The 22620-nt window shown below is 47.9% G+C and overlaps 9 protein-coding genes across 9 annotated transcripts; 1 reads left to right on the top strand and 8 right to left on the bottom strand.

Moving 5' to 3' along the window:
* Window positions 1–89: 89 nt before the first annotated feature.
* Window positions 90–2631, bottom strand: F4817DRAFT_325917 (beta-lactamase/transpeptidase-like protein). Its single transcript, XM_049301827.1, has 3 exons — window positions 2136–2631; window positions 687–1759; window positions 90–627 (listed from the first exon to the last, which is right to left on the bottom strand). The coding sequence occupies exons 1-3, from the start codon at window positions 2361–2363 to the stop codon at window positions 204–206; spliced, it is 1725 nt and encodes a 574-aa protein (XP_049162570.1). The 5' UTR covers window positions 2364–2631; the 3' UTR covers window positions 90–203.
* A 902-nt stretch (window positions 2632–3533) lies between these two features.
* Window positions 3534–5395, bottom strand: F4817DRAFT_312192 (uncharacterized protein; the record flags this gene model as incomplete). The annotated part of the gene is made up of 3 exons (XM_049300099.1): window positions 3534–3884; window positions 3939–4300; window positions 4354–5395. 3 exons carry the CDS (start codon window positions 5393–5395, stop codon window positions 3534–3536), a joined length of 1755 nt encoding a protein of 584 aa, XP_049162569.1.
* Window positions 5396–6650: 1255 nt separating this feature from the next.
* F4817DRAFT_325910 (putative adipose-regulatory protein-domain-containing protein) lies at window positions 6651–8627 on the bottom strand. Its single transcript, XM_049301826.1, has 3 exons — window positions 8449–8627; window positions 8161–8345; window positions 6651–8100 (listed from the first exon to the last, which is right to left on the bottom strand). Exons 1-3 carry the CDS (start codon window positions 8449–8451, stop codon window positions 7167–7169), a joined length of 1122 nt encoding a protein of 373 aa, XP_049162568.1. The 5' UTR covers window positions 8452–8627; the 3' UTR covers window positions 6651–7166.
* A 197-nt stretch (window positions 8628–8824) lies between these two features.
* Window positions 8825–13648, bottom strand: F4817DRAFT_325907 (uncharacterized protein). Its single transcript, XM_049301825.1, has 5 exons — window positions 13319–13648; window positions 13154–13258; window positions 12809–13095; window positions 9441–12750; window positions 8825–9381 (listed from the first exon to the last, which is right to left on the bottom strand). Exons 1-5 carry the CDS (start codon window positions 13356–13358, stop codon window positions 9206–9208), a joined length of 3918 nt encoding a protein of 1305 aa, XP_049162567.1. The 5' UTR covers window positions 13359–13648; the 3' UTR covers window positions 8825–9205.
* Window positions 13649–13861: 213 nt separating this feature from the next.
* On the top strand, window positions 13862–15712 carry F4817DRAFT_325905 (putative maleylacetate reductase). Its single transcript, XM_049301824.1, has one exon. The coding sequence runs from the start codon at window positions 14513–14515 to the stop codon at window positions 15584–15586; it is 1074 nt and encodes a 357-aa protein (XP_049162566.1). The 5' UTR covers window positions 13862–14512; the 3' UTR covers window positions 15587–15712.
* Window positions 15713–15797: 85 nt separating this feature from the next.
* On the bottom strand, window positions 15798–17051 carry F4817DRAFT_312189 (uncharacterized protein; the record flags this gene model as incomplete). The annotated part of the gene is made up of 3 exons (XM_049300098.1): window positions 15798–16101; window positions 16190–16407; window positions 16995–17051. 3 exons carry the CDS (start codon window positions 17049–17051, stop codon window positions 15798–15800), a joined length of 579 nt encoding a protein of 192 aa, XP_049162565.1.
* Window positions 17052–17128: 77 nt separating this feature from the next.
* On the bottom strand, window positions 17129–18975 carry F4817DRAFT_325904 (FAD dependent oxidoreductase). The gene has a single exon (XM_049301823.1). It carries the CDS (start codon window positions 18840–18842, stop codon window positions 17394–17396), a length of 1449 nt encoding a protein of 482 aa, XP_049162564.1. The 5' UTR covers window positions 18843–18975; the 3' UTR covers window positions 17129–17393.
* Window positions 18976–19228: 253 nt separating this feature from the next.
* Window positions 19229–20254, bottom strand: F4817DRAFT_312187 (uncharacterized protein; the record flags this gene model as incomplete). The annotated part of the gene is made up of 2 exons (XM_049300097.1): window positions 19229–19917; window positions 20083–20254. 2 exons carry the CDS (start codon window positions 20252–20254, stop codon window positions 19229–19231), a joined length of 861 nt encoding a protein of 286 aa, XP_049162563.1.
* A 964-nt stretch (window positions 20255–21218) lies between these two features.
* Window positions 21219–21938, bottom strand: F4817DRAFT_312186 (uncharacterized protein; the record flags this gene model as incomplete). The annotated part of the gene is made up of 1 exon (XM_049300096.1): window positions 21219–21938. One exon carries the CDS (start codon window positions 21936–21938, stop codon window positions 21219–21221), a length of 720 nt encoding a protein of 239 aa, XP_049162562.1.
* Between the last annotated feature and the right edge of the window lie 682 nt (window positions 21939–22620).

Here is a 22620-nt window from a genome sequence, read left to right as displayed (position 1 = left end):
GATCCCTCAACATCGCTTGGTTCTATAGATCTAGTCAAGTATATAAATGAATAAATTAAACGTCGATTTCTTCTCATTATGCTATCTACACCCGAATGTGATGACATTAATTACACTCATGCGTAGGATCATCTTGATGGCATGTCATCACTGTCAAATGCATTTACTGGTTCAATATACTACAATGTCTCAAAACTACGATATCACGCAATCCTATCAAATATAATAACCCCCTCATTCCCATCCTCCAAAAACTCCATCTTCAGCTTATCCACCGTCCCCTTAACGCCGAGTTCGAACTGAGCCCGAGCCCGCTGCCCGTTGAGCAAGTTGGGCGTGTTAAGCATATCGATGACCACCGCCCAGAACTCGCCCGAGACATGGTGGAAGTCGAATGTCATCTGCCATTCCATATCATCCCGCAGAGCTCTAAGTTCCCCTTTCGTATTTACCGAGTCCTCATCAGTCAGTTGTAGCGTGATGTTCTGATACGCCGGGTGGGAGTAGACTCCGACGTACTTCTCAAGCGGCAGCGCCCGAGGTAGTGGTGGGTTTGCGCGTTCCGGATATAAGTCATGAACAGCTGTCTCGGCGAGCTTGAGTTGGGTGTCAAGTACTTTCTCTCCCCTGTTTATTCACATCAGTCCAAAAGCCCTCTTCTTCGGAAAACGAGGGACGAAACTCACCGGCTAACCCAGTCAAACCGCTCCTCCTCCGAGACTCCCAACTTATCATCAATCAGCTTCCACGCAAGCTCCATACCCACGAAATTACTCGTCTGCGCCGTGTTCCCCAGCGTGACAGCTCCGTACCCTAGATCCGGCAGGAAGTAGACCTCGGCGCCGTATGCCTCCATGCCCCCGCTATGCGTGAATATCCTCCAGCCCTTATACGTACTCAATTCCCAGCCGAGCGCGTACGCCAGCGGAGCATCGAAACTCATCCGCATCTCGGGCGGCATCGCAATACGGGCTAGTTTAAGCTCGCGGTGTGCCTCCTTAGGCAAGACCGGACAGCCGTTTTCGTTGTCGTCGTCGTCGCTCCCGTCGCCGCGGATCAGACACCGGATCCATTGCGAATAGTCCAGCACATTGCTCACGATGCCACCAGCGCCGCTCGCGAGGTTAAGGCTTCCGTACGGAACCGAGACGAAGCCCTGCCCTTCCCTTTTCCCTTCCCCTTGATAATCCCAATAATACCCCCGCGCCACCTCCCTCCCCGCCTCCAGCGCATCCTCCACACTCAAATACGTAGCCTCCATGCCCAGGGGATCCCAAATCCGCTCGCGCATCACCGCACCCAGCCACTCTCCCGTAAGACTCTGAATCACATGCGCGGCCACCATATACATGAGATTGCAGTAGCGCCAGACGACCCGCGGCTCCGAAACCATAGGCAAGTACCTCAGGCTGCGAACGACGTCGCGCACGGTGCCCCGGTCGCGGTCTGGTCCGTATCGCCTGGCGAGCGCCTTGTCGTGCCGCGGGAACCCCGTGCGGTGCGAGAGCGCGTCCTCGAGCGTTAGGTGCGCGGCCGCCCACTCGTATTCTGGGCCCAGGACGAAGTCGTCTCGGATGATGTGCGAGATGGGCGTCTGCCAGGTGAGAGGGGAGGAAGTTTCGGAGGAGGAGGACGAGAAGTTCCCGGATGCGATGAGGAGGGATAGGATGGCTGCTGTGAATGCTTTGGTCGTGCTGCCGGTGTAGTATAGCGTTGACGGGGTCGCGGGCGTTGAGGGGAAGCTGGCGATGCCGTAACCCTGTGTATATTGTTAGCTTGAAGTTTGTAGTAGTATCGTGTTGTAATATTGTAAATATAAGGGGTAGCCTCCGCGAAGACCTCAGTTTTCGGAGACAGTGTAAGTCATCTATCCCTTTGACATGATGTCTGATATATAGGTACCTCCTAATAACAAACACCAATAAAAACCACCTGATTTGGCCTGTGACTATCACGAAATTATTCCCCTCGCCTCTAGGTTCTCAAGCCCTCTCTCAGCAGTTCCACCTCCTTACCTCACTGCCGCTCTTACACAATACCTTAAAACTCCTCACATCCCCCATCACAACCAACCACAAACAAGCCATCCTTTAAACCCAGCAAGACCAAAACAAAAAGAAACACACATCACAAACCTCAGCCCACGTATCCCCCCCATCGACAACAGCAACCGACACCCCCGGGACTTTCCATCGGTCGAGCGCCGCCTTTGCGAAACCCTCGAAATCGGAATCAAACGGGCTTTCCCTCATTTCCCCTTCCTCTTCCTCTTCCCCGGCAGACAGGACCTTCTGCTCGGTCCGCGGCTGCCCCAGCAGCGCAAGCGCGACTGTTGCCGCCGCTATGCAGAGTCCGAATCTCATCTCAGGTCGAGGCTGCTATGGTGCGTTGGCGGGGGTGAGATGATTGTTGGTGCCCGTTATATACCCAGGGAGGCAAGTAAGTAAAAACGCTTGGGATGTATAATTACGTCAAGTCCTTCTAAGTTTACCACTTAGTAAATGAATATTCCAACATCCGGCTGCTCCAGAAAATATAATTAAATAAGAATCAATTATATGTATGAGCTATCTGGGTACCTAAGGTATAAACAGATTCGTCTTATATTTAACTTGGGGGTTTGTTAAGAACCCCCGCCTTGCGATTGACACTTCTCATGCATTCGTACGGCGTTGAGTTTACTCGCATTCAACCCCGAATAGGTAGTATGCCTAATGAATGCCGAAAGGTACTTACTGATACGCACAATGAACGCCTTCTTTCTTACATGTAATAACCGACTCATCACATCTATCCAAAGATGCTTGTACACAAGCGTACCGGCAAGAAATACATACCACGTAGAAGACAACAGTTCATTATAAGCTTAGGGCATTATCATGACCAGGCCAGCAGTACACATACACACAGGGGTAACTCGGGTAACTCATTAGTCGAATGAAGAAAAGTCCCATACAACCTTGCAGTTGCTCTCTGAACTCGTTTCTTGTTCGGGTATTTTCTCTATAAAAGAACCGCACCTAGAAATAAAGCCACCACTACCGCCGACACGCCATCCCATCCGCCCTGTCATAATCATCTCACATCAAACGCAGCCGTTGCACATGTAGCTAACGAACCTGACCTCGTTATGTCCAAGTAAAACTCTCCCGCAAGGAGGATTTGCCATATGCAACTGGAATATCTCGACCTTTGTACATTGGCTAAATGTCTAAACAGCTAGCTCCAGCATGTAGTATTGGGTCTCTTCTTAACAAGACAACAAACAGGGTCGACGTGTTCATAGAATAATGACCTCTCTACACGAGTCACCGCTATCTACGTTTCACCCGTTTCTTTCCCCTGTAATAATGTCATACTCTCGGTTGCTTGATAGTATAAGATTACTTTTTGCTAAGAGCCCTCGTTACTCGACTTGTCTCTCGGCTCCGGTAAATATTTAAGGCAGCAAATTAAGTTAACTGGTCTTGCGGCTGGCGAGGTTTAAGTGGCACCTCAAAACAGTCAATAGCGTCGTGAAATTGTTGGCCTTTTCAAAGCTCTTCATCTTCGCCGAACTGGAGTTGAACTTTAACCTGCTCTTCTTTTATCTTCTTCTCCTGATCCGCAGTAGCCCTGCCTAGCACGTCACCCAAAGCCGACGGGAAATTGATGGAACGATCTGTTGTCTCGTCATCTGCACGTTGCTTCTTTAGAGGACTTCCTATAGTTGATTCGCCATTGAAAGCATTCGCAAGCAGATTTGCAACGGAATTGGGCATAGGTTGATTGCTTGACGTAGAATCTGTAGGCGTCGATTCTCCGCCAGTGAGACCTGCGCTGGGCGACTTTTGAGAACCCGACGCACCTGCGGCGTCTGGCTCTGTGGAGTGCTGTCGCTTGAGCTATTGTATGCCTGTCAGTGACACTATACATAATGTTAAAAGGTGTCAACTCACGCGAATGCGGTCAATACCGGCTTGTAGCTCCCCAGTAACCCTGGCATCTTCCGGTGCTAGGTGAGTCTTGACGTCCTTATCGTCAGAATCTACCATCTTAGCCAGGGGGTCGTTATCGTTATCATCATCGTCATCACTGTCTTCGTCCATAAGGTTGCCGTTGGTACCATTACTCTTCCTGCGAGCCTTTCTCCTCTTTGCAGCTTCAGCTTCCTGGTCTCTGAAAGCCGAAAAGCCTACTGTCCCAGTAGTTTTGAGAGGACCAAGCCCTGAAAAGTCGAGTTGGGTAGACCGCCGCTTTGTACCCGGCGCCTTCTGGTCGCTTTTTGAACTAGGGAATAATCCCATCTTGCTGAGTTGACCTGATGATGTGTTAGTGGTGAATAAATGTTAAACCCGAACAAAAGTTGCTTACGTTGGCCACGGTAGAAGAATGTAAATACTGCATAGGGCTTATCCGGTCCATCTATGCCAGTCACGGTCTGAGTACTAATGGTCTTAGGATCGAGCGTCTTTGGCTTAGCAAAACTAGTGGTATGCTCAACATCGGCATCGATCGCTCCATTATTACCCCCCTTGGTCCCACTATCGCTCTCGTCATCATCATCGTGGGCATCAAACTGTGGTGAATATTCCCCTTTCTTGATCTCTCCAGAAGCAATCACACGAAACATAGCCACTTTGATCTGGCCAGTAGCCTCGGGGGGTTCGTCGTCGTCAGACATAGAGGAGTCGTCCGAATCATCAGGGGTTTCTAGCGGTGACTGGTCCTCCCCACCATACGCCAAGGTATCGCGGGGACGAGGGGCCTTCCCCGTTTCTGCGTCACCGCCGTGAGGGGTGGACCTTTGGCGGCGATGACGTCGCTCGAACTTCTGTCTTCGTTTCTCGACCTTCTCTGCGGCGTCGTGGCCCTTGAGATCTAGACCATTGAGCCATCGTTCTAAGCCGACCTCTCGGAATAAAAATTCACGTTCGGCGAGGCCACCACCTTCGCTCTCGGGAACTTGAACCCAACGACTATTTACCCAAGTTTCTTCTCCCGGTCGCAATAGAGTGGCGACTTCTTCCTTAGCTCGTCCGTCGAAGTAGATGTACGCAGCAATAGTCTCGTTCTCCGAGTTCGTCATGGGAATATATGGTGTGACCGTGTTGGCATGCTTGGAAGGATCAGAGCTCGTGGACATCAGAGGCCCCGCGTAGAGAGGTTTCGGGTAGGGATTGGTTGCAGTCGGTTTCGGAGCGGTATAGGGGATGGGATGACCGGGTGTTAAGAGCGTTATCGAAATGGCGAACTTGGCTGCCTCATGTTTAGAGGTATCCGGGTTTAGCTGAGGTTGAGGAACAGGTATGTATGTGCTGATGCGAGATAGACGAGACTGCTTTTGCATGCCATATTCTGGGAGCGGGGCAGAATTCGCATGGATGCTCACGGCGATGCCCTTGAAGCAGGGCATCGTTACTAGATATAGACCGTAGTATCGGGCAAAGTAACAGAGGGGCTTAAGAAGAGACGCGAGGGTTATCGCTGTTGTGTCCGAAGGGAGGGTAGTCGAGGGGTGGTGAAGAATATAGAGGTCTGGTCGGAAGAAAAAAGTCTGCGAGCTGTTTGTAGACAAAGACTCGATAAGATACTGTGCAATCTCGGGGATCGTTCGATCGCCAGTTTGTAATTGTCGGTCTAGGTTTGGTAGAGAGCTGTGGTAAGGAAGTAGGAAGTAGGAAGTGGGAGGTGGGAGGTGGGAAGTGGGAAGTAGGAAAATGGTAGGGGTAAAGAAATGGAGGTTAAGAAGTAAGAGGTTGCTCGTTGAGAGAAAGTGCTTGGGTAGGAAGAGGAACAGGAACAATTTGCAGGTCCTCCGGCGGTGTGCAAGTTGCTCACGAAGCTATAAGAGCCAACGTAACGTAGGTATTAAACTGCAAAACCGAAAACCCAAATATTTCTTTATTTCTTACGAGCGGTTGCTTTTTTAATAATATGCAAATGCTTCGTTTTTGTTTTTGGTCGCTTTTATCGAGGTCGAATTAAGTTATTTTTGGTTAAAGGTCAATGGGGACGAGCAAGCGGAAAAGAATTCACTATGCAAACCGGGGATGCAAGACTATTAAATGTGTATCATACAGTACCGAGTTTTTGAGTCAAAAAAAAAAAAGGTCTTGGTAGCAAGAATGATGGATGAAACTGTGTGCATGTGTATATGTCTTGCAACTTTTAAAGCTGCAATGTATTTATACGTAGAAATCGTAGGAAGTGTAGAAAGCGTAGAAAGCTATCGTGGGTTAAAAAAATAAAAGGGTAGGGTAAGTTTTGGATTAAGGTCAAAGCAAATGAATGGCCCAGGCCTTAGGTCTCTAGTTCGCCCTGTTGCTGCTATTGCATCTGGTGGGCAGTAGCAGTAGTAGTAGCAGCAGCAGTAAATAGCAGTAGCAGTAGCAGTAAATAGCAGTAGGTAGTGGCAGAAAAAGCGAAGATTTGTTACATGTTGCAATGAGAAAAAGGTTTAGGTCGAGTCCTGGTTCGGTTGTTTAACCCATGGCCCAATGGCGGGGGAGACTAGAAATCAATTGATTGGTTAACCGCGATTCTGGGACCACCCTCGTCACCTGAACACGTCAAAGCTGCTACGAAGCTGCGCTACGCTGTCTTAAGCTGACTTACATGCAACTGATGCATCCATTTACCTCCGTCTTCGACTTATATGCAATGTATCGGTCCGCTATAAACCTTACTATGTACCTAACTAATGTACCTACTGTCACTATGTAATGTATATGTACCCAACCGTAGTCTACAATTACATACATAGGTATTCAGCCACCTCCGTATTTAATATATTACCTTTATGTACGAGGTAGTTTATATATATCTAACTACCCAGATAGATAGATGGATATCTTGCATCGCTAAATAGATTACTGAGATGCGGGTGTTACGGTTAGGTTAGTATTGGAGAATGTGGAGAAGAACAATTAGAATGGAATCGAGTAACTACATGTAATTGATGTACTTTAGTAGCACAGTATGTACATTCATTCATAGATTATTATCGTTGAAACTACCCAAATTCGACTATCATGTGGCACCCTTGGACTAGTGAAGCAGCGACTCGGCTTTTCTATAATTTAAACTGGATAACTGGATAACTCACCATGATACGTGGCGAACATACTTGTAGTAAGTAGGCTCGAGAGGGGCATCTCGGTCTGCACTAACAAATTCTTCCCTTATCAAGATCTACCTCCTCGCGATGGTCGTCTGCGTATACTACCCCCTTTCTCATAACTAGAACTAGTCCCGGAACCCTTCTCCCTCCAAACATCCTCCCCATCTTCCTCATCGTCCGCTGGTTGATCTACTAATGTTTCTCGTTCCGACGACTCCTCCTTGATATTCACATCATCATCGTCGTCGTCTTCTTCTTTCTTAACCATTTCCTCTCCCTCACTATGAGAGTCTCCTGCTCCGTCGTGTAAAAATGCCGTAGGAGCGCGAGGGGGCCCCTTCCAAGGATTACCTCCAGGCTTGGCGTTTAGTTTATCTTCCGGGCCTTTAGGCTTCTGGTTAGAAACGAAGGAGCTCAGGATAAGCCACGCTAGTCCCGTCGATAGCATCTCGGCTATCCAGAAAACGGTTGTGCAGACCACAAACGAGATGATGCGGTGATTATACATGGCCCAGCGGATCCCCGTCAAACGGGCGACAAACGTGATAGTAGCTGAGTACACCTGGAGTGTCTGGCCGGCTTGGATTTCCACTAGCATGCTCATCGGGAGGATTTCGTTGAACTCGACGAGCTCGCCCATCGGAACCCTAAGTGTTGTCGTCTCCGATGTGCTAGGATACATGATATGGTATGGTAGGAAGATGACACGCGACACTGTTTTCACGAGGGGGTCTGTATACGGGATCAGGGCAGGCCGGCGGCTCGTGAAGATTACACTGTCTTCCTTCACATGCGAGAAGGGGTCCTCCCCTGAGAAATAGTAAGCGAACCCTGGGTTGCCTGGCTGAGTCTTCATCCCGAACAGAGTGACCATGAAATTTCCCCTGTCAAGATTCGTAGGCGATCGTGGTAATGCCAATTCTACTGATATATCATAGGCCTGCTCGAGCATGAGGTTCGACGGGACTGATGTGACGCCATAAGGGTTCAGGCCGGAGCTATTGGAATAATACCGCACATTAATTTCTGTAGTCGCAATAGAGAGGAAATGCCCTTACTCGTATTGTAGGTGTATAGGGAGAGATATAACCTTCTTAGGCACATAGTTATAGTAGAAGACGGGATAGGCCAGAGCAGCAATAAATAAAAGCACCAAGGACGCGGAGAAGAACAGTGCAGCGCTGAGATATGTCCTCTTGGCAACTGGAGAAGTTGCAGCTCTATAAGAGCCTTTTACGTATTCCTATGTATATAATCAGCGAAACAGATATTTATAGTAAAAAGTTACACTCTTCCGCTTGAATGCTTGAAGCTTCTCATATATGTAGTATAAGCATGTGACTGACCATTTTTCTAAATGAAGTAGAAACGCCATGCGGCGTTGGACCTCGTAATGCTCCTGAATTTGCGTCGTTAAAATAAGCAGCTCAAAAAATTAAGGGTAGAAGAGTTGTAGGTTAGAACCATAATAGACTCTAAAATTGAGAGGGTCGAGACATGTGATGGTGTTTGGGTTTATTTACCGTTATTAGCGGCTTGTGGCACGTTAGGTACGATGTATGTAGAGCTTGACGGAGTTCTTGGCAGCCGACGTGCCTTCTAGTAGAGTTCCAGCTGCCCCTCCGCGACGGGTACCGACGTCATGCTGATGACTAACCTCATCGTAGATCGTAGAGAGGAGGTACCTCTATGGAAGCTTCAATCATTGGAAGTTTTATATCACCGCACAGAGGCAATTTCTTATGTATTTGGAAATAATGATAATAGTAATTATTAATCAAAAAAAAATCAAAAAAATCAAAATGCAATCTCGTATTAACTCCCCGTTCTTTAACGGCCCTAGATAGCCTAACTGGCAATGAATAATAACTTGCATCAAACGCTCCCCCGAACGCGCCAAAGCCTGCTCTCCCAAGAACAGACGACCGATAATTCAACCCAACCAAATAGTCGCCTGCCTGCTTGCTGATCCATATGTGCTCATCACACCCCATAACATACGTATTCACATCAAACAACGGGTAAATACCAACTTTCATGAGCCTCGTCAGTCTTTATCTCGTCAATCAAGAGCAGAGCCAAGGGGCCCCTTAAATACTGGCCTTAACAAGGCTGCAGATAATTACTAGGTACCAACCCGCCTCTACCAACACCTTGTCCTGAATGAATTTCAGCTTCCCACCATCCGTCATCCTGGTGTCGGAGAACAGCTAGGGTATCTCCCTTGGCGAATCCAAGCTCCTCGGGGATTGCTGCTTGGTACATATACAACGCTCGAGCTATAAAACTGTTAGTATCTGCATAGTAGTTATTGCCGAGAAAAAAAAGGGAAACATACCGTAGTGTAAAATGGCACGGCCCTCTGGCGTGTACTGCCGGCTCGGATCTGCCACGCTTTGGCTTCGCTGTCTCGAATTCTCTACTACGGGATCTCGTCCGTCGTAGAAAGTCATGGCCCGTGAGCTCGAACTTGTACCAGGCCTACCATTGCCTCTTCCGCGCGTTGATCCGTACACGGACCCATCTCCAACTGGAGCAAGTTGCATAGCCATCTCTTCAGCTCTACTGGTTGGGCGGTTGTAATCGCCATTGTAGATGGATGGAGACTTCGCCCTCATGGAATTGCTCGGCGACTGATGCCCGAAGTATCCTTGTTCCGACCCGCGCTTCACTGACATACTAGGTTGTGGTGAGTTTCGTTGTTGAGAACCACCATACGAGATTGGCGATGCTGGTTGAGGCGAGTTTCCTCGTCGCTGGGTCGAACTATACGAAATCGGCGATGCCGGTTGTGGTGAATTTCCTCGCCGTTGAGTTGCACTATATGAAATGGGTGACGCCGGTTGCGGCGAGTTGCCTCGCCTTTGGGTTGAACTGTATGAAATTGATGATGCTGGTTGTGGCGAATTTCCCTGCCTTTGGGTTGAACTATAAGATACTGATGGCGCTGGTTGTGGTGAATTTCCCCGTCGCTGAGTTGCGCTATATGAGATCGGGGATGCCGCCTGTGGTGAATTCTGCTGCTGGGTACCACCATACGTACTAGGTGAAGCTGCCTGTGGCGAGTTACGGTATTGGCTACTACTGTACGGGTTTGGCGATACCGACCGTTGGCTTTGGCGTGTCTCTGCCTGACGCGTCTCAGGGTGCATCCCAGGCCGAGGAGAAGCGCCCCGTGGAGGCGCCGGTGATGCTGCACGAGGCATTTCGCTGCCTCTCGTCGTAGGTCGAGAAGGAGTACCACTGTAAGATTGCGTCCCGCTGTATGCTCCAGACCCAGGACGCTTCGCGCTGAACATATCCCTGGTCTGCTCCACATATTTTCGTGACGCCTCCTGCATTGCCTTAGATGTAACAGCTGGGGGCGGAACTCCAAGTCTTTGTATCTGCATATCGTATGACGGCGGTGGGGTACCTCTCATACCAGCGGCCATATCGCTGCTTTCCCTGGATACGGGTACGGAACGGGACGGCGCTTGAGATCTGTCGGGTACAGGCGTAGCGATACCGTGATAGTGATCGGCTGAGATTCGCCCAGCAGCTTGCTTGTTACTAGCAACACCCTTCAGCTCCGCTAGGGCTTGGGCGATAGGGTCTTGCTCCTCTTGTGGAGGTGTATTATCATCGTTGGCCTGTTTTCTCTTATCGGTATTGGCCACAGGGAATACGTTCTGTCCAATATTCAGGGCTAGGCTTGCATTCGCTTCAATAGGTTCGGGACTCGCTGTCTTCTCGACTCTATCTGCAATGGGGTTCTGAGGTTCTGGCGGTTTAAAAGCTTGGTTGCGTCGAGAGCTGACCGTGCCGTGAGTACTCATCGCGCTCTGAGAAGCCACAGGTCCCCAAGTATTTCTGTTCGACGCCTTCACGTCCTTGATGCTCTTTCTACGGAACGGGCTGTGATTCTGAAAGAATCCACTCTTCTTCTTTTGCATTTGCTTTTCTGGCCGTGCCACCACCACGGGCTCTTGCTTCACTGGTGACACTTTACCGCTTTGTGGCTCTTGACTAGAGAAAGATGTTGGGCTCGAATATTCGCTATTATCATCACCGGTTGATGGCCGTGCTGACAAATTCGAGCTTGTCGCCGAATTCATGCCGTCCGTACGACATAGCATTGTCATACCATCCATAGGATACGGATCGTGGGGCACTGGTGCAAATTTTGAAGCATCATATGATTGTACCCCATTACTTCCTTTCCGACGATCTTGTGGAGCCATGACAGCCACTGAGGTATTCTGTGGTGATATAACTGACTCCCTACTGGAAGGTGGTGGCGGCTCATTGCGCGGTGGATCTCGTGGAGTAGGAGGATTAGTATCGTGACGTTGAATGTCCCTAGTAAAGGAGGTATTTGGTTCATGACGTTGTATATCCCGAGGAAATGAGGGACTAGGATCGTTACGCTGTACATCTCGAGGAGCGGGAGGATTAGGGTCCCGGCGTTGAATCTCTCTTGTGAGAGAAAGATCAGGTTCGAAGCGCTGTACTTCTCGGGGCGCTTCTCGAGGTACCTCTTGGGGAATTTCACGAGGGATTTCCCGTGGCATTTCCCGAGGTATTTCGCGTGGTATTTCTCGAGGCATCTCTCGGGGCATTTCTCGGGGAATGGGAGGATTGGGGTCACGACGTTGGATTTCTCTCGTCATGGAGAGATCAGGTTCACGACGCTGCACTTCCCGAGTATATGAAGGGACAGGGTCGTGGCGTTGAATCTCTCTGGTAAGGGAAAGGTCGGGCTCACGACGCTGCGTATCTCGAGGAAATGAAGGAGGAGGTTCATTCCGCTGTATATCCCGCGTGGTAGGGGGATTGGGATCTCGGCGTTGGAGATCTCGAGCGAGTGCCGAGTTGGGATCATGATGAGATTCGTACGTGGATGGCTGAGGTGAGGGAGCACGGAAGCCGGGGTTGATGCTTTGAGGATATTGCTGCGGTTGTATGACACTTCCTCGCCGCCTATCCTGCTGGGCTATGGCATAAGTCTGGGGTTTTGATGGAGGCATGATTAAATCTCTGCTAGAGGGCAGAGGAGGCTCATGATGTGCCAGATCTCGAGCAAGAGCGGAATTGGGATCATGATGCGACTCGAAGGTAGATGGCTGGGGGGAAGACGTGCGAAACGCAGGATTAATACTCCGCGGAAATTGTGCTACTGAATAGTTCTCGTCTTCGGAGATTTCTGAATGAGTGTCTTCCACGTCCCCACGGCAGAAGTTGATATACTTGGGCGGATCTGGGATTTCTTGGCCGGTACCCCTCTCGGTGATGAAGTGCATGATGTCCTTTTCTACATCCATCTTTTCTAGAGATAAACGAATCTTCTCGCACGAAGAATCATCGCTGACGCAGACTGTGGAGGCAATGTTGGCGAAAGTCCATAGACTGCTCTTGGTGAAGTCTAATCTCTCCTCCTCGAGGTCCTGGAATTTGTCGGCTGCCGCTTTCCACTCCCTATTCCACCTAGCAGTCGTCTCCTCGAGAACTTTGACTGCGTTCTCATATTCGGTGTTAGTTGTAGCAAGGCTGATCTGTGTCTTCTCTAGCCTGGCCTTATTTTTCCTTTCTTCCTGGCCCATAACCATATGTCCCTGGGCAAGGTAGCCTTTAATTTTTAAACAATCCTGCTCATAGCGATCTCGGGTCTGGGTGGGGTTTGTTAGTTATCCGGGGTTATTATTGGGATGCATGGGTGGCACTGACCTTATTCACCATGTTCGTTTGCTGTATCTTGATCTTGAGAAGTTTCTCTACCGTATTTTGGACGATCTTGCGTCTCTCTTTCATTCCTCCAGCAAAGGCGGCCAGCGGTTCCTCTAACTCGGTCTTCATCTGAGCAGCGATGCTAGCATGTTGCTTCGCCATGGATTCGACTTCTCCTCGCATAGTATCAAGTGAAAATTTCAGGCTTCCCATTTCGTGGGTACCCAAAGGTTTTCGGCTTAACGACATAAGCTTGCGTGCGTATTCATCTTCGATAGAGGCCCGGGCTGGCAACACAGACCAATTAGCCTGATGGAGGGGTAAAAATAGTTAGGAAAGACTTACCACTATAGAAAGATCTAAGCTCATCGCTGGTCTGCTTCGCAGAGGCCATGCGATCAAGCAACGGCCCTACACCAGCGTCATCCTTGCCCCAGAAGTTATTGGCAACTATTTATACAATATTAGTATCTTGAAGTTCTAACCTGGCTTCAGGAGTAGATTTCATACACGACAGGGAAACTGTCGGGCCATCTGTGGCCGTAGGCATCCTCCCCGATTCCCTCACAAAAGGCAATAATGTTCTCTATATTTTCGGTCGAAATGTCGGTGAACCTGACGTGCGTTTGCTTGGAACGATGAGATGGTTAATAGGTTCAAAATGTCTCGAAATTAGATTATCAGTGATCGGCGAGAACGCGGTTCTGCCACGAAAAAAAAGGTCAATGATTAGTATTAAGTTCTTAGGAATGTGTAAACGTTGAAATTGTAAAATGTATAGCACATGGTTTCAAGATAGAGGTTGCAGACATGCAGGAATTGTTTACAAGTGGTAACGTCGTTGCCCTAGAGATGGGGTAATGTACTTAGCTTAGGTACCTAAGGTAGGTACCTAAGGTAGCGGCCTGAAACTGGGAAATCGTAGGTTAGCTGAACATAATTGTGGGGTACATAGGTAGGTACCTAGACACATCACAGCGCTAAACTTGATAGATTATCTGATTACAAGGGCTGAAGGGCCAACTGCAGGGGTATATTTCTAGACCCTTTCAACATTTCTTGCAATTATTGACAGATTGAATAACATTGAGACATTACCCTCAAAGAAATGCACACTTTGCTAAATTGTTTCTAAAAATAGTTCATTCCACATGAAAGGTCATTGAATATTGTCGAAAAAACTTCACCATCTGGGAAATTGTTATTGAAGTCGATACAGGTACCTAACGCGCACTTTGTACTCTTATCGCCATGACGAGACGTGTTTGTGCCGTCGAAGAAACCTCTTCAACACGCTCCACCTAACTCTTTTTGATGAGTTAATTGATTTATACCTGCAACCTTTATTCTCAATCCTTGAAATCATCTGTACAGTAGTTGATCCAAGTTGATCCTCTGCTCCCGATGCGGGGAATGCTCTAGCGGGCTCAGCGATGCCGACCCCCATTGCATCACGTAGCGTCGGCACTTGATACCGGAGGGTATTTACTCGATTCATGCTGCTGTTGTACTCGTGCGGAACCTATTAGCCCGGCAAGGTAAGTAGAGATTTAGCACGCTTGAATCTAATAAGTAGGTAGGTATCTACCCGGAACCTCTCAAGCATTACCACCTTGAATATTGTCAATGTCGGAAAGTTGATATAAATAACTTCTGTTCGCTATACATATTTCTATATTCCGGTGTTATAGCATAATATCGAACATGGAGAGTTTTGAATATAATTCTAGTCCCGCTCGTATCGTCTTCGGGAGTGGCACTATCAAAAAGGTTCCAGAAGAGCTTCGACGAGCAAATGTATCTAAGCCTTTTCTTCTCAGCACGCCTCAGCAGGTGAGCCATATCGACTTACTCAGGGGTGTTCTCGGAGATGTCATCTCTGGAGTATTTACTGAAGCAACAATGCATACTCCAGTCGAAGTGACTGAGAGGGCGCTTGAGCAAGTTAAGTCCTCAGGGGCCGACTCCATTATTTCTATCGGAGGTGGTAGCACAGTGGGCTTGGGAAAAGCACTCAGCATTCGGACAGGTCTCTTTCACTTGACTATTCCTACAACCTATGCTGGTAGTGAGGTTACGCCAATTTTGGGTGAGACGGATGCTGGAAGGAAGACAACAAGATCCGATCCGAAGATATTGCCCCGCACAGTCGTTTATGATGTTGATCTCACCATGACCCTTCCAGTTGGTCTTACCGCTACAAGTGGCGTTAATGCCATCGCGCATGCCGTCGAAGCGCTGTATGCTCGCAATACCAACCCGGTTATTAATCTCCTTGCTCAAGAAGGGGTAAAGGCTCTTGCAAGCTCTCTCCCTGTCCTGGTCTCCGATCCGTCGTCGCAAGAAGCACGCTCATCTGCTTTATATGGCGCATGGCTTTGCGGTACTTGTCTCGGCAGTGTCGGGATGTCTATCCATCACAAGCTCTGCCATACCCTAGGAGGCAGTTTTAACCTCCCGCACTCTCAGACCCATACCATAGTCCTACCACATGCATTGTCATATAATGCCCCGAAGGTTCCTGGGGCAATGGAAGCGTTGGCCGCCGCACTACCGGAGAGTGAAGGCGACGCCACGAGGGGACTTAATATTCTCTTACAGAAGTTGAAAGTAGAGAGGGGACTGAAGGCTTTAGGGATGCAAGAGAGCGACATAGATAAGGCAGCAGACATAGCAGTGAGCAACCCCTATTGGAACCCTCGCCCTATCGAAAGGGAACCGATAAGAGAGCTGATCCGACGAGCTTGGGCTGGAGAAGAGGCAAGAGTCGATTTGTAATACGGATAATTGGATGGTGTTGTGCCCCTATCTCGTATGAATATGCCGAATATAGTAGTCCCTCAGATCTCGCAAGATGTGATCCGAAAATATTAGATATATTCGAATTCATTAACTATCTCGAAATTCTAATGATATCAATTATGAATGCAAATAAAAGATTCCTTACGCAGGACCTATTCTTCCCCATCCCGCTTCCTTACAAACTCCGTCATAAAATCCAGTCCCGCGTCCTCCCATACAACGACGAAGAGTCAAGCCTCCTACCCCTATTTCGTTCCAAGTACTCCTTCGCCCTACGCAGGTGCTCGAGCGCCGTATTAGCAACTTCGAGCCGGACGCTTGCACGCGCGGCGCAGTCAACATCGTGCCCTACATCCTTAAACGCGAGATCTAGGCCCGACCATGGCGTCTGGTCTTTCCCTGGAACGTACACACCCGTCGTCATACGCACTGAATCCGAGTGCGCGACGGTGCCGAAGTTGAGTTCCATGAGGCTAGCCATGAGAAAGTTTCTGTTTAGGAGGGAAGTTAGCAAAACCGGTTGTTCTGGTCTGGCTATCCACCTATAACGAGATTAGGGGTTGAGTTGGAGAAACGTACCCTGTTGTCTTTAGCAGAGTAGCTTTTTCAGGCTCCTCGCCTACAAGCAAGACTTCACGTGCGATGACTCCCTTAAGAAAGGGGCTGACCTTCTCGTAGACAGCTTTCGAACCTCCAAATGCGCTGAGTAGTTGTCCAGCTGCAGCCACCGGCGTCGCGCCGAACCCAGGTGCGGCAACGAACTCAGCACCCCTATCTTTTAACTTCGCGGCCAGCGCCTTGGTGATATCAGGGTAGATAGTAGTCAGTGGTATCAACCACGATTTTCTCCGTCACATCTCCTGAATCTAGGATCTGTGCTATAATTGACTTTACGGATTTGTGGTCAGTCGCCTACTCCCGCCTCCCGGTTAATAAACTATACTGAATAGCACTTGGGTAAGATGCAGGTAGGACTCGCTGATATGAATATCACATCGCTTTCGCTGGCAACTTGCACTACATCCTGGCACCGAATTCCCCCAAGTGCCGCAAGCGTATCACCACGGGAAGCTGTCCGGTTGAAAAATCGTAGCGGCTGGCGCCCCTGAGATGAAAGGTAGGTGGGTATTTATGGATATTCTTTGCTATAGCACTACCCATGCTACCGAGGCCGATCCATCCCAAAGTTATTGAAGTCATTTTCCTTCTCTGATTTCTAAAACATATTGGATTTAAGTAGTACGACTCGAATTACATAAAAATAGGCATTTCATTGTAATGATCTAATATAGATTACCTGGGTAGGTATATAATAGAAGTGGTTAGTGATATATCAGAGGTGATTATGAGCATAGCCGAAGCGGAGACTACCTAGTTGACTCACAATGCCTGCTAGCATTGCCAAGTAGGATCGAAGGATTAAACTAGCCTGCAGCGACATTTCGAACTCATCGTATAGAAATCTACTCTTCACTTATATTTAATTAGGCTGCTGGTCTATAGAGCTTGAAAATGTTATACTACGTACCTAGGTAAAGATACTCTAGTCCCACGGAGACGAAGTCAAACAAACATAGTGACGCTAATCAATACACATAGCGACCAAAATATATCTCTTTTGGCTACTAGTCTTGAGCAACGCTGGCTTCCGCCCCCAGGATTATATTCATTAATACACGAAGCTCGTAGCTTCTACTATATCGTCGCCTATAATATTCATATACTTACCTACCTACATATATACCTATGCTAGACCACCCCATATTGCGCCCATCCAGCCAGGTCATAAGACTAATGCCGGATCACAACCGCCTAGCTTTGCGCTCTTCGGCTTACCGTCGAAGATAATTTCACTGACAAGCTTCCCTGTCCCAGGCGCGTTCTGTATACCCCAGCACGTATGCCCTGCGGCAACGATGAGTCCCTTAGTGGGAGTTACTTCGCCTATATAAGGCCCGCCTTGAGGTAGATAGCACGCCTGCTTCGCAAGGACCTCGCCGTCCTTGCCTAGCTCATCGCTTATGCCGCCGAGTTGATATATGATGTCCTCGCACCGGGCCACGTCGACTTCGACCTCGGCGGTCGTTAGTGGTAGTTCGACCATATCATCTGTAGGCCCACAGGCATATGCGGTGCCGTCTGGTCGCGCGTAGATTTCAGGTTCAACGATTTGTTGCCCTCTTAGCGGCCGATGTGCACCCGGCGCTCCTCTAGAGTCTCTGGGTGTTGGGGTAGGGAAACCGTTTGGGAGCATGATCGAAGTGAAGAGCGCGTACGCGGACACGGGCTTTGGCGTCTTAATGACGACGCTGTGAGCCCGAGCCGCGTTAATGGGGATTTCGGGTAGGAGACGCGAGGTCCACGGCCCGGCAGCTACCACGCAATCTGTTGTAGGCAATATTTCTTCCTTTCCATCTTTCTCGTATGCCACGCTCTCCACGCTTCCACCATCTGACGCCTTGTTGATAGCCGTGACCCTTGCCCCCGTCACAATCCTGACCCCCTTTTCTTCAGCCAATTGAGCCATGCTTCTGGTGAACAGTTCAGGATGTACCTGAGCTGTATTATCCGGGGTACCCATCCCCTCGTAAGCAGTTAGTGCCTCCTCAGTATCTAGCCAATCTAGATCTTCGGGGGCGCCAAGTTTCTCCAGCGCTTTGATTTCTTTCTTGTGGTTCTTATGTAGTCCCTTTGAAACCTGCTCCACGCCATTGCCGACAGGTTCCGTCTCGCTTATATCCTTCCCGTCCGCCACCCTACTGCTGAACCCCGGCGGGAGACGCGCCTGGCAATCGATCTGGCTTGCATAACATCGTCTATACCCCCACCTCTTATCGCCGCCGTATTCTTTCGCAAGCTCATCGTGTAGTTTAAAGCTTAAGGGTACGATGCTTTGAGGAAAAGCCCACAGCGCAAGCAAGCCACCTGCCTTACCGCTTGCGCCTCCGGCAATTCCGTCGTGAGCGGGGTTCCTCTTTGACGCGGTCTCGGGATCAGCTAGCGTAGCTGGGTCAGTGATGCTGTCAGGGGTTCGTCCTCCGGCATTACTGGTGGAAGCCTCGAGGAGTGTTATGCGATGCGTTTCTGGAGAATAGGAAGGATGTCGGGTGAGGAAATAGGCGGTGCAGCAGCCAATAATGCCGCCTCCTATTATCGTGATTTCTTTTGGTGAGGATGACATTTTGCGCCTGGAAAGATTGCTAAGGAGATGAATTGGCGCGGGACTAAGCATTCATTCGAGTTGCGTTTATGCCCTAGTCCTTGAACTTATAGTACTATAATTCGATAGACTAGAACTTCGAAGGTGACTTTTAACGGATTAGAATATACACTAGGTTAAAATGTGTTTTTGTTTTGTAATACATATAGAATCAGATGATGATGCATATCTCCTTAAAGTTGCCTAGTCCAGGCACCATGTTATGTAACGGTGGGCTGCGGTGGGCTACGGTGGGGTCCACGATGTTACGTCATTAGCCATTAAGGAGACACTAAATGAGGTTATATGGAGACAAATATTTAAACTAATAACTTTATTTTTATTCAACTAAACATAATTTTTAAACATATTACGAGGTGACAATTATAAAACATCAAAGCCACGAGTGGTCTAAATACCTAACCACTCTGCTTAGGCTTCTTATTATGATGGGTAAAAGGAAAGGCCCACCTTCGTATACCTACTATCTTCCTTGCATCTCCTTTTCTGATTCCAAGGGTTAAGTCTAGCGCTTTCTTGGGCGAGACAGTCTTAAAGCTACACGCGAGCTTTTGCTTGACCCTCTGGAACTTTCTGTCCACTCGTGAACTCAGAGTGTAGAGGATATCAAGTCTTGAGGTATCCTGTACTCCTATCTCGTCATGATTTTCTTCAATAGTATCATATATAGGGACGTCTTCAGTGTTGCTGGCTTCCCTGGCCTCTTCGGCGCTTACTGGGGGTTCTCCGGATAGAATTTCTACAATGCCGAAAGGAGTATATGGCGGAAGAATTTCAGGGGTGTATACAGGAAGGTACTCCCCTTCAAATCCGGTTTCGTTTTCGTTTTCAAAATCCCCTGCGGGGATTCTAATAACGGGCTGTGATATAGATCTAACATAGCTCTCTTGACCATTGCCCATAGTTGGCCGCGTATTTTCCATACTTGACTCTTCACTCGTGTTGAGTTCCGCATTCCTAGGAGGCAAGAGCTCAACTAACCCTGACTCCATGGCGTTGAGCTCTTCGTCAGTGTATATATTGATTGCACTAGGAAGCCTTACGTTACTTGTGCTAGACACTGGTTGTCCAAAGTTCGCTTGTATCACTTTAATAACGAAGGTTAATATGTGGTCTTTATAGGAAGATAGGTATATATAGGGATTTGAATGTGTATCGGAAGCACTAACTCCTAAAACAATCTGCTAAGAACTTCTGGCTCTCGTAGCAGGCCAGAAAGGGGAAAGGGGGAGGGAATATTGGTGTTACATACTATAACTACAAAAAGCGTCAACATCGTCCCAATATGGTTTCGCTAAAATCTCCTCGGCTTCTTCAGGGGTCATGACATATTTGTAATTTGAAAAGGCGTAGTCGATCATAAGGGTTTGTATATAGACGTTGTTGTTTATTGGATTATGAGAGGGGATAACAGGTATGGCCATGGTGATAATAATCCCTGACAGGGTTCTTTGTTAGTATATAGTTAAGAAGAGGTCCTGGAGGAGCTGGACAGGAAATATCTCCATATTCTAGTGATACCTATCATCAAGCACTTCAACCAACTATGAGGTGCTTCTGAGATATTGTATCTGAATTCGTGGCGAGTGAACCAAACTGTACTGGATCTTGAGTTCTTACCAAATGTCGAGGGAACAAGTTAATATGAAACTTTAGGCGCTTTGTCATAGGAACATTTGTATCGACAATATAATAAAACTTTGCGATTAGAATAATCATTGTCAAGACATCTCCCTTTGTTCCCCTCGAGATTAAAGTCTATTTATACATCTTGATACATGCAATGTACCTAGTATAAGCTTATATAGAATACTCAAGGACGAAGTATCTCGGTGTACCTTCTTTATGAATTTCTCTTCTCTCTTGCCGATCACGGCTTTAGATAGGTACACAGTGGTTAGCTGTAAATGATGTAATTATGGAGGACCTGACTTGTAGTTAGATCATATAATGTGTTAAGACGTGGCAAGATTTTCATACTAGAATTGGAAGATCAGATTACGGTGCGCGTTTTTAGAATAGATATCTTACGTACCTACATTCCGAGCAAGGGAGATGTGCCTAGCCCTTAAATAAAGGAGGTAGCTATGATGATAATACAGGTACATAAGGCGCATGCTATGATATAACTAACACTTCTCCTAACACTAGAAGCTACTAAGTATAAACGCCTGTCGTGAGTCCTGCCATTTGTCTCTGCTTTTTAGATACGCATAGCAATACAAGCATAGAATCTATCGAATTTTCTTGACATCGTCGTTACTCATGGCGCTTTCATTATTGCCCGAAAATTTGCGAGTGCCATAGATCTGAATCATGTGTACCTCTCTATCTCGAAGTACCTAAGAAACTCAATGCATTCCTTGAGAATTCCTTCCTCCTGGGGTATTAATGGCGAGGGACATAAGGGGGGAAGTCGTCGTGTATTCTCAGAACCTGGAAACACCAGGTCTCAAGCGCCGTCATAAGAGCCATATACCCGAAGTGTCGACCCAATTCGCCGGTCTTGCCGCTCCCAAGGAGCTCGAACTTGAAGGGACTGCGGCTTATAGGCACTAGAACCCTTTCGGTCGCCCAAACGGCGACTATTTCCTTGCCATCGCTGCTCTCCCCCAGCTGTCTCGATTGCCTCTTACCGCCTCGTCCGTCACCAGGTCCTTCGGCCCCTACTCGTACCAGCTTAAACCCTTTGGCGTGGTTGAACATGGCTTGGATCTCGTTGCCTTGGGTAGGCCGCCATTCAAATTTCTCGCTGTGTAATTTCTCGCCCTTGCCCACTTTCATTGAGAACTGGTACCAACGATGAATAAACTCCTGCTCGGGGTTCATAGTTGAAGTGAAAGTGTTAGGGTATTCTCCTATGAGGGGAGGAGGGATGATATTGTTGGCCATCCTATATCCCTGATGGAACATGCCTATCTCTTTTCCAATTGCCGAGATCTGGCCGTCTGTGGTCGATCCTTCGTGAAGAACGAGAATTGTCTTTGATCCGATAGGCCCCATCGACACTGTGAAGCGGAGGTCGTGGGCGTGCTGACCGAGGCTGAATTTCATCTGATAAGGATTGGTATAGAAAGCCTTTAGATAATGGGGGAATTCCTCGGCCATGTTGAAGTCTCTTTATATTGTTGTTAGTTTATGATCAATTTCGTTATTTACGGTCAAACCCTACTGTAACCTCAAGTGACAAGGCGTGTAAACGTATATAGTAGTGTCGAAAAATTGACAATTTAGAGTAGCTATGATAGAGCTAAGGCCTGAATCCCGACTTAGAGCAGTGTTGAGATTATTACGTCCCTGAAGTAATGCTGGAATGATGGTTCCAGTACCTATTTATCTGGACAGAAAACACTCGGTTTTGAGGTTGGGGAGAACTGAGTTATTGACCTTTTTAATCGTATATTGAAACAAGCATCAACTAGACGAAGTAGGTAATGAAGATGGAGTATGGAAGTAATGATGAGACTGGGAATCCTGGGGGGAAATGTTGCTGGATACCTGATGAGTAGAAGATGTGCGAATTGAATGAAGGTTCGTAAATTTTTTGCACACCGGCAACCAAAACAGGACTGTTCAATAACACTAATATTTGTTTGTATATATCTATATGAGCTGTACCGGGTGAGTCGTATGACGAAGTTGACAGCTGCTTAACACCTAAGAAACCTAGGTGCATAATATGAAGGAGCCCCGAGAAAGCATGATTTGATATAAACCCCATCATCCTATTTATCATCTTTAGCACCCTATATGCTTACGTAGGAGCTGATATCTTACCCAAAGTAAATTT

This window comes from Daldinia loculata (genome assembly GCF_022478755.1).
Source record: "Daldinia loculata strain CBS 113971 unplaced genomic scaffold F4817scaffold_5, whole genome shotgun sequence".
NCBI lineage: Eukaryota > Fungi > Ascomycota > Sordariomycetes > Xylariales > Hypoxylaceae > Daldinia > Daldinia loculata.
Note: the sequence above shows the minus strand (reverse complement) of the source record. Positions and strands in the feature narration are given on the sequence as shown.